The sequence below is a fragment of the Myotis yumanensis genome, unplaced genomic scaffold, assembly GCF_028538775.1.
Source record: "Myotis yumanensis isolate MYYU_CA2020_CCGP unplaced genomic scaffold, mMyoYum1.0.hap1 SCAF_14, whole genome shotgun sequence".
Lineage (NCBI taxonomy): Eukaryota > Metazoa > Chordata > Mammalia > Chiroptera > Vespertilionidae > Myotis > Myotis yumanensis.
The window spans coordinates 43,479,499-43,495,275 of NW_027223765.1; the positions used below are offsets into that span (position 1 = coordinate 43,479,499).

General features: G+C 39.0%; 1 protein-coding gene across 10 annotated transcripts in view; it reads left to right on the forward strand.

Annotated features, from left to right (window-relative positions):
- The window catches only part of CCDC66 (coiled-coil domain containing 66), a 71,303-nt gene that overhangs the window by 48,597 nt on the left and 6,929 nt on the right, over positions 1-15,777 (forward strand). For 8 of the 10 annotated variants that reach the window (XM_070390802.1, XM_070390806.1, XM_070390798.1 and 5 more), the window contains 3 exons: positions 1,060-1,221; positions 6,330-6,486; positions 6,946-7,077. In XM_070390802.1, the coding sequence (XP_070246903.1) occupies positions 1,060-1,221; positions 6,330-6,486; positions 6,946-7,077 (451 nt within the window). The remainder of the gene's footprint in view (positions 1-1,059; positions 1,222-6,329; positions 6,487-6,945; positions 7,078-15,777) is intronic. The other 2 variants (XM_070390800.1, XM_070390801.1) reach the window with 1 other exon arrangement.

The following is a 15,777-nucleotide window of genomic DNA, read 5'->3' on the forward strand; positions in this document are numbered from 1 at the left end:
ATGACCTCATGTAGCAATGCCTGGCTTCTTATCCCTAGTGACTAGCCTCCTTGCAGTTTCTTCAGCCCAGGAACACGACTTGTGTAATAGCCAGGTGGAAACATTTTACACTTTAACCAAATATCTGTGAAGCGTTTTCACATGTCTCATCTCATTTGATCCTCACAGAAGGCCTGGAGTAGGTAGATAGGAGACTCAGTGGAATCCTATTTTCATTAGCCAGAAAACAGAGATTTAGAAACTTGACCCAACTGAAAAGAAGTAAGAAATGGTGGACCTTGAAAATGACTTCAGGTTTTCTGACTGCGCAGAATATAGTCAAACACTGCTGCAGTTAAGTATTTTACTCTTTGTTCTCCCTGCGTGATCTACAATAATAATCTTTGTGTTGATATTTACTGCTGCGTTGCTGACAATTACCTGAAAGAGAAGTTGGGGTGCTTCACTGGGCTGGAAAAAGTTTAGCTAAATCAGAAAGCAGGTCTAATTAAGCAAGTTTATTTTATATATATAAGAGGCTTAGTTGACTCCCGCATGCATGATTACAGACAAAGCTCTTGCTGGTGCCAATCACACACGTGTTTCAATCTGTCATTTGTTGATCATGAATTTGGTTGATACTTACGTTATAGAGAAAGGGCAAATAGCGATATTAAAATATTCTAATTAATTTCCTTTCGATGTGCACAAATTCGTGCACTGGGCCACTAGTAAGTATATAAGTTCTTTGGTTTATCTCTTTGGGTCTTATTTTGTTAATCAATTCATTTTGTTCATTAGATTCCACAAATAAGTGAGATCATGTGATATTTGCCTTTCTCAGATTGGCTTAATATTTTGAGAAGATTTTTAATATATAGATTGCATATATGAAATGGTACTAAATCTTAAGTTAATATTGGATATTTTTAGTTCTCCTGAATTCCGTCAGGATGAGAATTACTTTCTGTATACTGATAAACTTATTTGTTTTGGTGTTTGGTTTAGAAACACCAAAGCAAATGCATCCTGGGTATTTTTAAGTTTGTGACAGTGATTTATATGATTATTTATGTCTAGAAAGCCATCTCTGCTCAGGTAGAAGAAAAGCGTAGGAAGAAGCAGTTGCAAGAAGAACAAAGAAAGAAGGAAGAACAAGAAGAGGAGCTTCGCTTAGCACGGGAACGAGAAGAGATGCAGAAACAGTATGAAGAAGACATACTTAAGCAAAAACAAAAGGAAGTAGGTATTTATATTCTAACTGTAATATTTTAGAGTAAAAGTGGATGTGTTCTTAAAGTAAAAATAACCGAAAGTTGAACATTTTCATGTATTTTGAAATTGTGAAGCTTTATGGGGAAACATTAAAGATTTGCATAAAGAAAGTTATGAAAGTTAAGGAGCATCCTGGAGAAGGTTTTATTTCAAATGATTAGTGATTAGTTCACAAATGCTATATTGCTTGGGTTTTTTCTCCACTAAGAAGGAAGTCAAGATGAGTTATTATAGCACAAAACAAAAATTATCCACGTGCTTGATCTTGAAATGTTTTCTAAGTGATTTTTAATATATTAATGTTCTAGAAATGTTAAGAAAATGATTGGCCTTTCTGTCTGTATTCTCTGGTGAATAGGAGCATATATATATGTAGAGTGATTGACAGGGATTGATAATACAGTTTGTTGCTATGTTAGAGGTTTCCTCTGTGCTAATTAAGGGTCTTTTAAAAAGAATAGATATCCAAAAAATAAATAAGTGAAAATAAAAAGAATAGATATCTGGTTGGCTTGGAGAATTGCTATATTAAATGGTACAGACAGTATAGGTATGGTGGTGTCAAGCTCAGTTGACAAAGAGCAACTCATACATTGACATCAATTACCAAAGATTCTTGAGGTTTACAAAGTAGAACATAGAGCACTTCCTTTGGAGTAGGGAGGTGGGGCTGAAAGCCAATATTTCTTGCCTTTTGCACTTGCAACCTTCAAAATTAGTGAAGGGACACATGGTCTGGGTTCTGATTTCATTATGTTGAATAGGCTGAGTCAACTACTATGAAATAACTGTATAGTTAACTATGTATTGTTTTTTCATGTATAACTATATACATGAAAAAAATCAAAGTATCTTTTGTTTGAATTGCAATAAATGCCCATAAGATTTGTGTTTTACCTCTTAGTAATCTATTTTTAATCTTAATAGAATTCTGATGGAATTGACCATTGGTTTAGAAACTTTGAAAGCTTTATTAGTATAAATTGAATGTAAACAAGTTCTTATATTTGTGGTCTAACAAAGCTGTAGAAAAAGCTTAAATTTCTGGTCAAGATGTTGGAGTAGGTAAATGTGCTCATCTCCTCCCACGATTACATCCAAATTACAGCTAAACTGCAGAACAACTATCATTATCACCTGAAGTCTAGCTGAACAGAAGTCTTATAACTAAGGATATACAGAAGCAGCCAGGTGGAGACTGGTAGGAAGCACAGAGATGTGGATCTGGCTGTTTCCACACCTGCATATAGTGGTTAAAAATTGAGGGGGATGTCTCAGCTGCAGAGGTCCCCCTGAGGAGCGAGGAGTCCCAGCTCCGTAGCAGGCTCCCCAGCCCAGGGTTCCATTGCCAGGAAGAGAAGTGCCCCCTAACTTTGACTTCAAAACCAGCAGAGATTGTGAAGTAAGATGGAGGTGTCCTGGAGTGCACAGACTTACTTGCTGACAGTCACTCACTCTGATCTTCAGCCCTGGGGCAGCAACTTGAAAAGCTCAGTGGACATATGGAGTAGAACTGAATTGTCTGGCTTCAGGCCAAGGGTTGTATGGTCAGCTTTCTCCTAGACTTCTGCCAGCTTTCTCCTGGCAGAAGCCATTGTTTCTTTGTTGTGCCCAACCCACACCCAGCCTGCAGGCTTAAGCGATGCCAGATCTGACTATCCATCGTTCTGGCTAATAGCAGTCATCCCATCTGTTGATTCCCTGATACCCTGCCCCACCCAACTTTTGGGCCCACCCAAGTTGCTTCCAGTGGCTTTTCTATACAAACAGCCTGTCTTAGCTCATGCCTCAGACAGTCCTGAAATCTCAAGGGTTCACAAACTCCAGATAAGTAACATCGGGCCTCATTGTGTTCTGTATCTCTTGCTAGGCAGCCCCAACTCTGGCACTAGTGGCAGCTTGTCTCAGTTCACAGCTTAGCCTCTCCCACATACCACCAAGCCCAGCATCAATGGCAACCATCTTCAGATCAACTTTGTCTTATACCAAGTGGCCCCGGGCAGGGCATAGGCAGTAGCCTCCCTTGGCTGCATCAAAGCCTCTCCTAAGATGCTCCAGAACAAATACACCCAGTGCCAGCTTCAGACCACACCAGAGTACCACCCAATCACCTCCACAAAGGATACACCGAAACGGTAGACTCTGCAGGCACCAGAGCCTTGATAAAATTAGGGTAAATCCCTGCACAAGAGTTCCTGTGCTGTAAACAAGGCCAGCCTTCACAACCAGTCAGCCTGAGGGTCAATTCCACAGAACACACAACCCACACATAGGACCAGGTAGATTGAGCCAGTCAGTACCATAGGACACCTGTTCCATAAGGCCACTGTACTAAGACTGGGAGACATAGCAGATAATACATATAGACAAATGCAGGAAGGCAGGCAAATGAGGAGACTAAGAACCATGTCCCAAATGAAAGAAGAGAACAAAACACCAGAAAACTAATTAAATAAAATGGAGACATGCAGTCTACCAGATGCAGAGTTCAAAACACTGGTTATAAGGCTGATCAGTGAAATTCAGGGAAGAATGAATAGATACATGATCTCAGTGAGAACTTCAACAAAGAGACAGGAAACATAAACATGGAGATAGATGCCGAGACCGGTTTGGCTCAGTGGATAGAGCGTCGGCCTGTGGACTGAAGGGTCCCAGGTTCGATTCTGGTCAGGGGCATGTACCTGGGTTGCAGGCACATCCCCAGTAGGAGATGTGCAGGAGGCAGCTGATCGATGTTTCTCTCTCATCGATGTTTCTAGCTCTCCATCTCTCTCCCTTCCTTTCTGTAAGAAATCAATAAAAAATATTTTTTAAAAAATGGAGATAGAAAATACAAAAAAAGAGCCAATCAGATGTGCAGAATACAATGACTGAAATGAAGAATATATTCGAGGGAATCAACAGTAGTTTAAATGAAGCAGAGATTTGGAAGATAAAGTAGCAGAAAATCAGAACAGCAACAAGAAAAAAGATCCCCCAAAATGAGGCTACATTAAGGGGTCTCTGGGACTACTTCAATCATACTAACATTCTTAACACAGGAGTACTAGAAGGGGAAGAGAGAGCAAGGAACTGAAAATCTATTTAAAGAAATAATAATGGAAAATTTCCCTAAACTGGTGAAGAATATAGACATACAAGCCCAGGAAGCACTGAGAGTCCTAAACAAGATGAACCCAAAGAGGACCACACCAAGACACATCATAATTAAAATGCCAAAGGTTAAAGACAAAGAGAATCTTAAAATCAGCAAGACAAAATCAGTTAATTACCTACAAAGGAGCTACCACAAACCGTCAGCTGATTTCTCAAGGAAACTGGTAGGCCAGAAGGGATTGGTATGAAATATTTAAAGTGATGAAAAGCAAGGACCTACAACCAAGATTACTTTATCTAGCAAAGCTATCATTTAGAATCAAAGGACAATTAAAGAGCTTGCCAGATAAGAAAAGGCTAAAGGAGTTCATCATCAAACCAGTATTACAAGAAATGTTCAAGGGACATCGAACATTTGTAATTCAAAAGACAAAAAATAAAAATATAAAACATGAGTAACTACATGCCTACCAATAGTTACTTTAAATGAAAATCAATTAAATGCTCCAAATGAAAGAAATAGGGTGGCTGAATGGATAAGAAAACAAGACCCATACATATACTACATACAGGAGACCCACTTCAGCTAGGAAGACACAGACTGAAAATAAAGCAATGAAAAAAGATATTTCATGCACTGGAAACGGCAAAAAAAAACACTGGGATAGCAATATTTATATCAGACAAAATAGACTATAAAACAAAGGCTATAGCAAGAGACAAAGAAGGACCCAGCAATTCCACTTCTGGGTATTTATCTGAAGAAACTCAAACACTGATTCATGAAGACATATATATCCCTATGCTCATTGCAACATTATTTACAGCAGCCAAGATATGGAATTATACTAAGTGTTCATTGATAGACAAATGTGTAAAACAGGTGGTACATATGTACAATGGAATATTACTAAGTCACAAATAAAGAATGGAATCTTGCCATCTCCAACAACATGGAATTGATGTTGAGGGAATTATGCTAAATGAAGTGAGTGAGTTAGAGAAAGGTCAATACCATGATTTCACTTGCATGTTGAATCTAAAAACCAAAATAAAACAGCACATAGAGAGACTCATAGATAAAGAGATAATTTTGATGGTTTGGCAGATGGAGGGGAGGGTTAGGTGAAAAAGGCGAATGGTTTAAAATGTGCAAATTGCCAGTCATAAAAACAGTCATGGGGATGTAAAGTACAGCAGTGGGAATATGGTCAATAATATAATGTCTATGTGGTGTCAGATGAGGAGGTACTACTAGACTTGTTGGTATGTTGTAAGTATATAAATGTCTAGTCACTGTGTTGTACTCCTTAAAGTAATATAATATTGTATATCAACTCTAATTGAAAAATAGCCTGGCCAGTGTGCCTTAATGGTTGAGCGTTGACCTATGAACCAGGAGGTCACGGTTCGATTCCTGGTCAGGGCATATGCCTGAGTTGTGGGCTCTATTCCCCATGGGGGTCATGCGGGAGGCAGCCAATCAGTGATTCTCTTTGACTGATGTTTCTAGCTCTCTTTCTCCCTTCCTTTCTGAAATCAATAATAATTTTAAAAAATTAAAAAAAATTAAAATTGTATAAACCAACAACAAAAAAGACAAAAACCCAATGGAAGAATGAGCAAAAGTCTGGAACAGGTACTTTACCACTTTACAGAAGAAAAACAGCCAGTGAATATTTAAAAAGTAGCTCAGTCCCATTTGTTATCAGTGAAATGTAAATTAAAACCACAATGAGATGCCATTTTATATCTACCAGAGTGACTAAAATTAAAGACTGACTGCTTAAAAAAAAAAAAAGATATTAAAATGTAAGCTACCAAAGGGAAGGAATTTTCTCTGTTGACTCTTCTAGTATCTTGAATACAACTGGGTACATAGTAGGAGCTTAGAAAATATCTACTGAGAGAGAATATTCAAGTTTGTATGTGTTTGGTAATTTACTTAATACATTTTTTTACTTTAATATTGATAGGAAATTATAACTGTCAAGACAAATGAACTCTTCCAGACAATGCAGAGAGCACAGGAGCTGGCACAGAGACTAAAACAAGAACAGAGAATCCGAGAATTGGCTAAAAAGGGACATGACACTTCTAGATTGATTAAAAATCTTGGCGGTAAATACTTAAGTAGGATTTTATTTGTAATATTTTTTGAAGTTGATTTTAAATAATTGACTATTTTTAATACTTTTAACACAACTATTAAATATTTTTAAAAGAATTTTAGACATTGAACTAATGTATCTTTATAATATGTATTTTATTTGGAAAATTGTCTTAAGAGTACAACTAAATAATAATATACTTTTCATCTATGTTTTTTTATTTTGCTCAGAGTATGTAAAGTGAATATTTTGTACCTATTTTTATCGAGACATCTATTGAGTAGTCTCCCTATATTCAAGAAGGGATTAGAATGCAGGTAACTTTTTATAAGAAACATTAGGCTAGCCCTTCTAAATTATTTTGCATTGTTCATATTGATTAATTAAAGACTTGCGCATAGTTACTGCTACTCATAATTTCTATTAATATTCCTGAACTATTATGTTATCACAAAATTTATTTCTCTTCCATTTGATACAGTTCAAGTGGAATTTAATGAATCTACTAAGAACATTTCAAATTCAAGACATGGCTTGGATGAAGTCAGTGGTAAAATGAACACCTGTATCAATTCTACAAACTCTCCTAAAAAGGATACTGGTGTGCAAACAGGTATTTGTTTAGAAATTGTTATTTGGTTTAAATTTTACTTAAGATTAAAGTCATAATTGTAATTAAGTTCAAGTAATTTAAAGTTTAATAATTTAAGGAATTCAAAGTTTTTGGTAAGTTAAAAAGTAAAAGGATCTCTTGGTTTTTCAGTTCTTTATAACAATTTTATTGAGATATAATCCCATAGTATAAAATGAAACCTTTTTATAAACTAGTGTTTTTTAAAGAGTACAGTTCAGTTTTTGTATTGAGTTGTATAACCATCATCACAATGAATTTTAGAACATTTTTATCACTCTAAAAAGAAACCCAGTACCCATCAGCAGTCATTCCATTTCCCCCCTCCTCTCCATGTCTAGGCAACCACTAATCTACTTTCTAGCTCTAGATTTGCCTATTCCAGACATTTCATATAATTGGAATACTTAATGTGTGGTCTTTTTGTGTCTGGATTTTTTTTCACTTTATCATAATGTTTTAAGGTTCATCCATGTTGTGTTATGGGTTAATACCTCATTTTCTTTTATTACTGAATAATATTCATTTTATGAATTTCCTACAATTTGTTTATTCCTTCATTAGTTGATGGGCATTTGGGTTACTTCTACTTTTTGGCTATTATGAGTATGCTGCTATGAACATTCATGTGCAAGTTATTATGTAGAGATATACTTGCAGGTGTCTTGGGAGAGATGAATAGCATTGCTAAGCCATATAGTAACTGTATGTTTAGCATTTTGAGGAACTATGAAACTGTTTTCCAGAATACTTGTACCATTTTATATTTCCACATCTGCAGTGTATGAGGGTTCCAGTTACTCTATATCTTCGTTCACAATTGTGAATTAATGATATTGAGTAACCAGTGATGTTGAGCATGTTTTTACATGCTCATTTAAAAGTTTTACATAGTAATAAGGTAATATCCATGTTAGGTGGGTACCATTATCATAGGTCTTCATGCTTACATAAATTCTTTCAGGCCTCTACCTATCTATCTCAAAATTCGTTTTTTCTGTTTTTAAAATAACTTTCTGCTCTCTTGACCTTTTTTTCCAATTGATGTATAATTGACATGTATATTAGTTTCAGGTGTACAACATCATGATTTAAAAATTTTATATTTTTGAAATGATCACCACAAGAACATTTAGCACCATAGTTAAAACTTTTTCTTTTCAAGAGATCTTTTAAGATTTATGCTTTTAGCAACTTGCAAATATTCAATATAGTATTTTTAATACAATTGACCATTGAACAACATGGGTTTGAATTGCACTGGTCCAGTTATATGTGGGTTTTTTCTAATTGACCTGTGTAGCTCCATTGATCCACACAGTTTCAAACCCGTGTTGTTCAAGGGTTAATCTGCTGCCGGAAATCTGAATATGCAGGGCCAACTGAAGTTATATGTGGATTTTCAATTTTGCTGGAAGTTGATGCCTCCAACCTTCACATGTTGAACGGTCACCTGTAGTTACCATGATGTAAGTTATGTCTCCATGTCTTATTGTATAGCTGGTAGCTTGTTTGTTTTGACCCTTCTTTTACCCACTTCCTTTACCACACCAACTGTTCTCTATATCTATGCGTTTCTTGTTTTTTGTTTCCACATATAAGTGAGGTTATTAGTATATGGTATTTGTCTTTCCCTGTCTGACTTATTTCACGTAGCATAATGTCCTCAGGGTCCATCCATGTTGACTCAGATATTAAGATTTCATTTTTTTATGGCGGAATAATATTTCATTGTGTCTATGAGTATTGTATGTATTCATACTAAATTTCTTCATTCATTGACACTTAAACTGCTTCCCTATCTTAGCTATCTATATATATAACAGCCTAAGCAACTGAACGACCCGGTCGACTGCAGCCGCTTCCCCTCCTTAGACGCTCCATAAGGATGAAATAAAAGCGGCTGCCAGGTGGCTCCCAACAACTGGTGCTAAGGTCAGCGGGATGGATCCAGATCCCAGGCTGGCAAGGGTGTCCCACTGCCCATCCAGAGGGCCAGAGCTTCCCCAGATCGGGACTGACTGGGCGTGAGCTGCAGCAGGCACAGTGGGGCCAGGTTGAGCAGGAGTGGCAGGCGGCATTGGATTGCCAGTTTCATCCTGATCCTTGCAGGCCATGCCGAAGGACCCCACCTGTGCATGAATTTGTGCACAGGGCCTCTATATCTATACTAATAAAACAGTAATATGCTAATTAGACCAAATGTCTTTTGGACGTCTTTCCTGACAAAGCCAGGGGTGTGGCTGGCCTGCAAACTGCCCAGGGCCACACCCCCCAGTGAGGACCCCCACCCTGATTGGAGGAGTGGCCCACCTGAAAACCACCCCAGGCCCCTCGCTCAGGCCGGCCCCGCCCCCCAGCGAGGACCCCCACCCTAATTGGCATGGCCGGCCTGAAAACTGCCTGTGGCTTCTCGCCCAGGCCAGCCCCCGCCCCCAGCAGAGACCCCCACCCCGATCCAGGGCCCCCTTTAGGGGAGGCCAGCTGACCCCCACCCATGCACCAGGCCTCTATACTAATAAAAAGGTAATATGCGAATTAGACCAGGACACCTTCTGGACATCCAGTCAAAGCCATGGTGGCAGGGCCAAGGGAGAGGCGGTTGGGGGCAAGCAGGCCAGCAGGAGGTGGCAGTTGGGAGTGAGCAGGCCAGCAGGGGGCATCTGGGGTCGAGCAGGGCGGAAGGGAGGGGCAGTTGGGGGTGAGCAGGCCGGGGGGTGGGGGGGGGCAGTTGAGGGCAAGGAGGCCAACAGGCAGAGTGGTTAGGGACGAGCAGGCAGGCAGGAAGGTAAGTGGTTAGGAGCCAGTGGTCCCGGATTGCTAGAGGGATGTCCGACTGCCAGTTTAGGCCCTATCCCTCAGGGGTGTCCCAGATTGCAGAGGGTGCAGGCCGGGCTGAGGGACACGCCCCCCCCCCCCCCCCCCGTGCACGAATTTCATGCACTGGGCCACTAGTGCTATATATAAAAGGGTAATATGCAAAGTGATCCTTTGCATGATCAGTGCTGGACCAGTCACTATGCGGCGCCCTGACCATCTCTTGGTTGTTTTACTGGCCGGCAGTCTCCAATTGCCTGATGGCCACCCATGGCAGGGGTGGGGCCGGCAAGCAGGCGGGAACAGCCGACCTCTCGGTTCCTTCCCCCAGCCGTCAGGCACAGATCACCCAATAGCAAAAGCGGAACCAGGGATTGGTGGCGGTGGGGGGCAGAGCCGGCTGCGAGCAGCTCGGGAAGATGGCCCTGATAGGCCAGACCTAGGGATCGAACCTGCGCACAAATTTCGTGCACTGGGCCTCTAGTATATACTAGGTGTACAGGTTAATAATGAGGATTTTGTAACTAAAGAAAACATGGTAATTTCAAGGGAAACATCAAAAGTGCTTTATTCAAAGTAATGTCTATCGCTAGCTACACATTTCCTCATCTTTCAGGTAATTTGTGGATACCGTCCCAATAGAACTTTTCTTATTTTGAGGCAAACCATTCAGAGACCCAATTTTCCACTTCTTCAAATGTTTTAAAGTGCTTGCTCAGAAAGTGCATGTGCCATCGATCAGAACAAGTGTTAATCTAAAGTAGCAATGTCTGGTGAATACCGCAGGTGGGTTAACACTTCCCAGGCAAGATCTTTTAACGTATCTTTAACTGGTTTTGAAGTGTGTGATGGTGCGTCATCATGAAGCAAAATTACTTTGCCGTGTCTTCTGGAACATTCAGGTCGTTTCATGATCAAAGCATGGTTCAAATTGATTATTTGTTGTCAGTAGCAATCAGTATCAAAAGTTTCACCTCATTTTAGAAGCTCATAATACACCACCCCTTCCTGATCCCACCAAACACAGAGCATTGTCTTCTCTCGGAAGCGATTTGGCCTTGCAGTTGATGTTGATGGTTGACCTGGATCAACCCATGATTTTTGTGCATTTGGGATTCTGAAATCCGCTTTTCATTGCCAGTCACAATTCAATTTCTTTTGTGCCATTGAAGCAACATTTTACTGATGACTTCTCAGTTTTCCATTTGTCTTTCGTTCAGTTGATGTGGCACCCATTTTCTTTCCTTTTAAATCTTTCCCATTGTTTGTACACGATTGGAAATTGGTTGCTGAGCAACATTTAATCTTTCTGCAAGTTGTTTTTGAGTTTGACACAAATCTTCATCCAATAATGCTTGTAATTGTTAGTCTTCAAAACTTTTTGGTTGACCTGGACGTTCTTTGTCTTTCATATCGAAATCATCACTTTTAAAGTGTTTAAACCAGTGTTCACAGTATCTTGAGATGGAGCATGTTCACCTTAAGCTTCCCGAAATATTCAGCAGCACTTTTCTTCAAAATAATGAATTAAAACTTCCCACAAATGCTTTTTTGGCATGAAATTCGACACTTTTAAGTGTAAAAATATCTATGATGTTAACACCTTCAGCAAATTTGACATAAGAAGTTTTGAAGCTTGTTGTCAATACAACAAAATAGCATACATATCAAACCGCATATATATCAACATATGTGTAACTACACCTAGTAAATAAAAGCCTATGTGACCATTTGGTCACTATGACACACACTGACCACCAGGGGCAGATGCTCACAACACAGGAGCTGCCCCCTGGCAGTCAGTGCGCTCCCACAGTGCGAGAGCCACTCAGCTGACTGACGAGTGGCAGACGCTGGTCTCATAGCTGGCGAGCACAGCTGCGACGGCGTGAGCCTCTCCTGCCTCTGTGGCATTGTCCTACTGAGTGGCAGCAGGCGCAGTGGGGCCGGGATGAGTGGAGCTTTATGGCGCCTGGCCCAGCCTTGGGCTCCTCCCTGGCTGCCTGCTGCTTCACGCACTACTACTTTCCTTGGGGGATGGTAGACTGCTGGTTTCAGCCCGATCTCCGCAGGCCCTGGAGATTGGACGGAAACTGGCAGTCCAATATCCCCTAAGGCAGTGGTTCTCAACCATCTGGCCCTTTAAATACAGTTCCTCATGTTGTGACCCAACCATAAAATTATTTTCGTTGCTACTTCATAACTGTAATGTTGCTACTGTTATGAATCGTAATGTAAATATCTGATATGCAGGATGGTCTTAGGCGACCCCTGTGAAAGGGTCGTTCGACTGCCAAAGGGGTCACAACCCACAGGTTGAGAACCACTGCCTTAAGGGGTCCTGGATTCTAAGAGGGTGCAGGCCAGGCTGAGAGACCAAATCTGTGCACCGGGCCTCTAGTCTTGAATAAAAGTGGCGAGAGTGAGCAAACTTTGTCTTGTTCCTGTCTTAGAATAAGCTTTCAACTTTTCACCATTGCATGTTACCTTTATTATGTTGAAGTACATTTCCTCTCTACTCACTTTGAGAGTTTTTATTATAAACTAGAGGCCAGTTCACGAAATTCGTGCACTGCGGGGGGGGGGGGGGGGGGTAGAGTGTCCTTCAGACCGGACTGCACCATCTCGCAGTCTGGGAGCCCTCGGGGGATTTCCGACTGATGGCTTAGGCCCACTCTTTGTGGGCCTAAGCTGTCAGTTGGACATCCTTTGCGTTGCCATGGAGGCGGGACAGGCTCCCGCCACCGCCACTGCGCTTGCCAGCCGTGAGCCCTGCCCAGGGCTTCTGGCTGAGTGGCACTCTGCCTATGGGAGCACACTGACCACCAGGGGGCAGTTCCTGTGTTGTCTGTCCCCGGGGGTCAATGCGCATCATATCGACCGGTTGTCCTGTTGTTCGGTCTATTTGCATATTAGGCTTTTATTATATAGGATGTCAGTTGAATTTTGTCAAATGCTTTTCTGCCTCTGTTGAGATGATCATATAATCTGTATTCTTTATTTATTAAAGTGGTATGTCTCATTGATTGATTTACATGTATTGAATCATCCTTGTATCCCTGAAATAAATCAAACTTCCTCATGGTGTATAATTATTTTAATGTATTATTGAATTCACTTTAATATTTGGTGGTGATTTTTGCATGTGTTCTTGAGGGTTATTGGCTTGTGATTATACTTTCTTGTGGCATACTTTTCTGGTTTCAGTATCAGGGTAATGCTGGTTTCATAAAATTAGCTTTGAAGCATTCCCTTCTTATTTAATTTTTTTGTAAAGTATTGGTAATAATTCTTTGAATGTTTGGTATAACTTACTAGTGAAGCCATCTGTTTGTGGACTTGTTTGTTGGGAGGTTTTTGATTACTCATTCTCCTTACTAGTCTGTTTAAATATTCTATTCATAATTTAGTCTTGTTAGATTTTATGTTGCTAGGAATTTATCTATTATAGATTCTAAAATCTCTTGGTATATAATTTTTCAGTCGTCTCATGATTCTTCACATTTCTGTGGTATCAGCTATAACATAGCTTTCATTTTTTATTTGAGTTCTTTATTTTTTCTTGGTGAATCTAGCTGAAGGTTTGTCAACTTTATCTTTTCAAAGAACCAGCTCTTAGTTTCATTGCTCTTTTGTCTTTTTAGTCTCTATTTTATTTCTGCTGTGTTCTTTATTTCCTAATGTCTACTTTTTAAAAAAATTCTTTATTAGTTAAGGTATTACAAATGTGTCCTAATCCCCCCATTCCCCCCCCCCCCCCCCCATGCTACATCTACTAACTTTTGTCATTATTCTTTTTCTAGTTCCTTACGGTATAGATTGTTTGAGATTTTTCTTGTTTCTTGATGTAGGCCTTTAATGTGATGAACTTTCCTCTTGGAATTGCTGTTACTACATCCCATAACTTTCGGTTGTTGTATTTCCATTTTGTCTTAGGGTATTTTTTGAAATTTTTTTTATTTCTTCTTTGACCCATTGGTTATTGAGTAGCATGTTGTTTAATATCCTCATGTTTGTGATTTTTCAGTTTCCTTCTAATTCACTTTTAGTTTCATACTATTGTGGTTGGAAAACAGTGTTCGGTATTATTTCAGTCTTCACAAATTTATTGACTTATTTTGTGTTCTTACGCATGATCTATCCTGGATAATATTCTGTGTGCACTCGAGAAAAATGTGCATTCTGTTGCTTTTGGTTGGGCTGTTTTGTATATATCTGTGAATTACATCTGGTCTAATATTTCATGTATGGTCAATATTTTCTTACTGATTTTCTGATGTAAGTGGGGGTATTAACATCTATTATTACATTGCTGTTTCCCTCTTTATGTCTGTTAATAATGGCTTCATATATTTATGGGTACATAAATATTTATACATTATATCCTCTTGTTCGATTGACCTTTTTATCATTATATAATGTCCTTCTTTTATCATCTCTTTACTTTTAGTTTGTGTGTGTCTTTACATCTGAAGTGAGTCTCTTAAAGTCCTCCCTTATCCACAGATTCACTTTACGTTCTGTTAACTTGGATTAACTGTGGTCCAAAAATTTTATATGAAAAATTCCAAAAACAAACAATACATTTTTAATTGCATGCCATTCTGAGTGGTATGATGAAATCTTGTACTGTCCCACCTAGGACATGAATCATTCTTTTGTCCAGGAAACCTACTCTGTATCTGTGTGCTACCTTCTCATTAGTCATTTTGTTATCAGACACATAGGTCAATGGAACAGAATAAAGAACCCTTTAGTTACTTGTAAATTTAAAATTCTAATCATAAGTTAAAGTCTTTGCAAGGTGGTTGTTCAATTGGTTATACAGTACAGCTATGCTAGCTGAGCACATCACTGTATATTATAACGTAACTAGTGGCCCGGTGCACAGATTTGTGCACATTGAAAGGAAATTAATTAGAAATATTTTAATATCGCTATTTGCCCTTTCTCTATAAAAAAATGTCAGAGATGAAAATTAGTAAAATGTATATGAAAATAATAAATTGATAAACATTATAACAAAGACATGATATAAAAACATTTTATCAATTGATTAAACTTATCCTAATATCTTCCTGTATACCACATTAAGAGTAAAAACACTTTCAGAGTGCTTGACTAATTTCCCTTGTGATGAAGTATTTACAACTTTAATGTCACACGCTGTTTGAACTTGAGAGAAAGCAACATTATAACTGACCACGTCCGAAAACTTGTTCGGGTAGGAATATTCCTACTCTGTCTAGATTGGCACCAGTGAGTGCTTTATATGTATCGCACATGCATGAGTCAACGTTTATTTTTAAATTGCCATTGCATGTCATATGTACCAGTCAGACGGACGTACAATAGGTAACTTAGCCATATATATGATAGGTTAAAAAAAATTTCAGTATCTCTTTTTCTTGAATGGTGAAACTTTTCCTGTTTTGTAGAATGGAAAAAAGTGAAAGGTTGTATGTGATTCAGCAATGATCTGCAGGGAAAGCACAATGGTATGTGAGATATGAGATAAGGACTTAAACTAGTTAACTGCCACACTATTTTGAATTTAAAAAGGCCCGTCACTTGAGTCTATAGATGCTTATGGCATATGAATGGTAAAAGAACATGAAATGCAACGTGACTTTATATCAACAGCAACATTTCCCTAAAAATTTGGTTCCAAGAGAGTTCTTTTCCTCCAGTTCCTCTAGAGTGAAAACTGAAGGATATTTTCCAGATCCTTTTATTTTTATGTACTTTGCTAATTTCAAACCAAGAAAACTTCACATCTCACAAGGTATTTTTTACATTGCTTTTGATGAAAAGTCAGTTACCGCTGATAGAAAAAAATGTAGACTTTTTCTCAGAAGTATACTT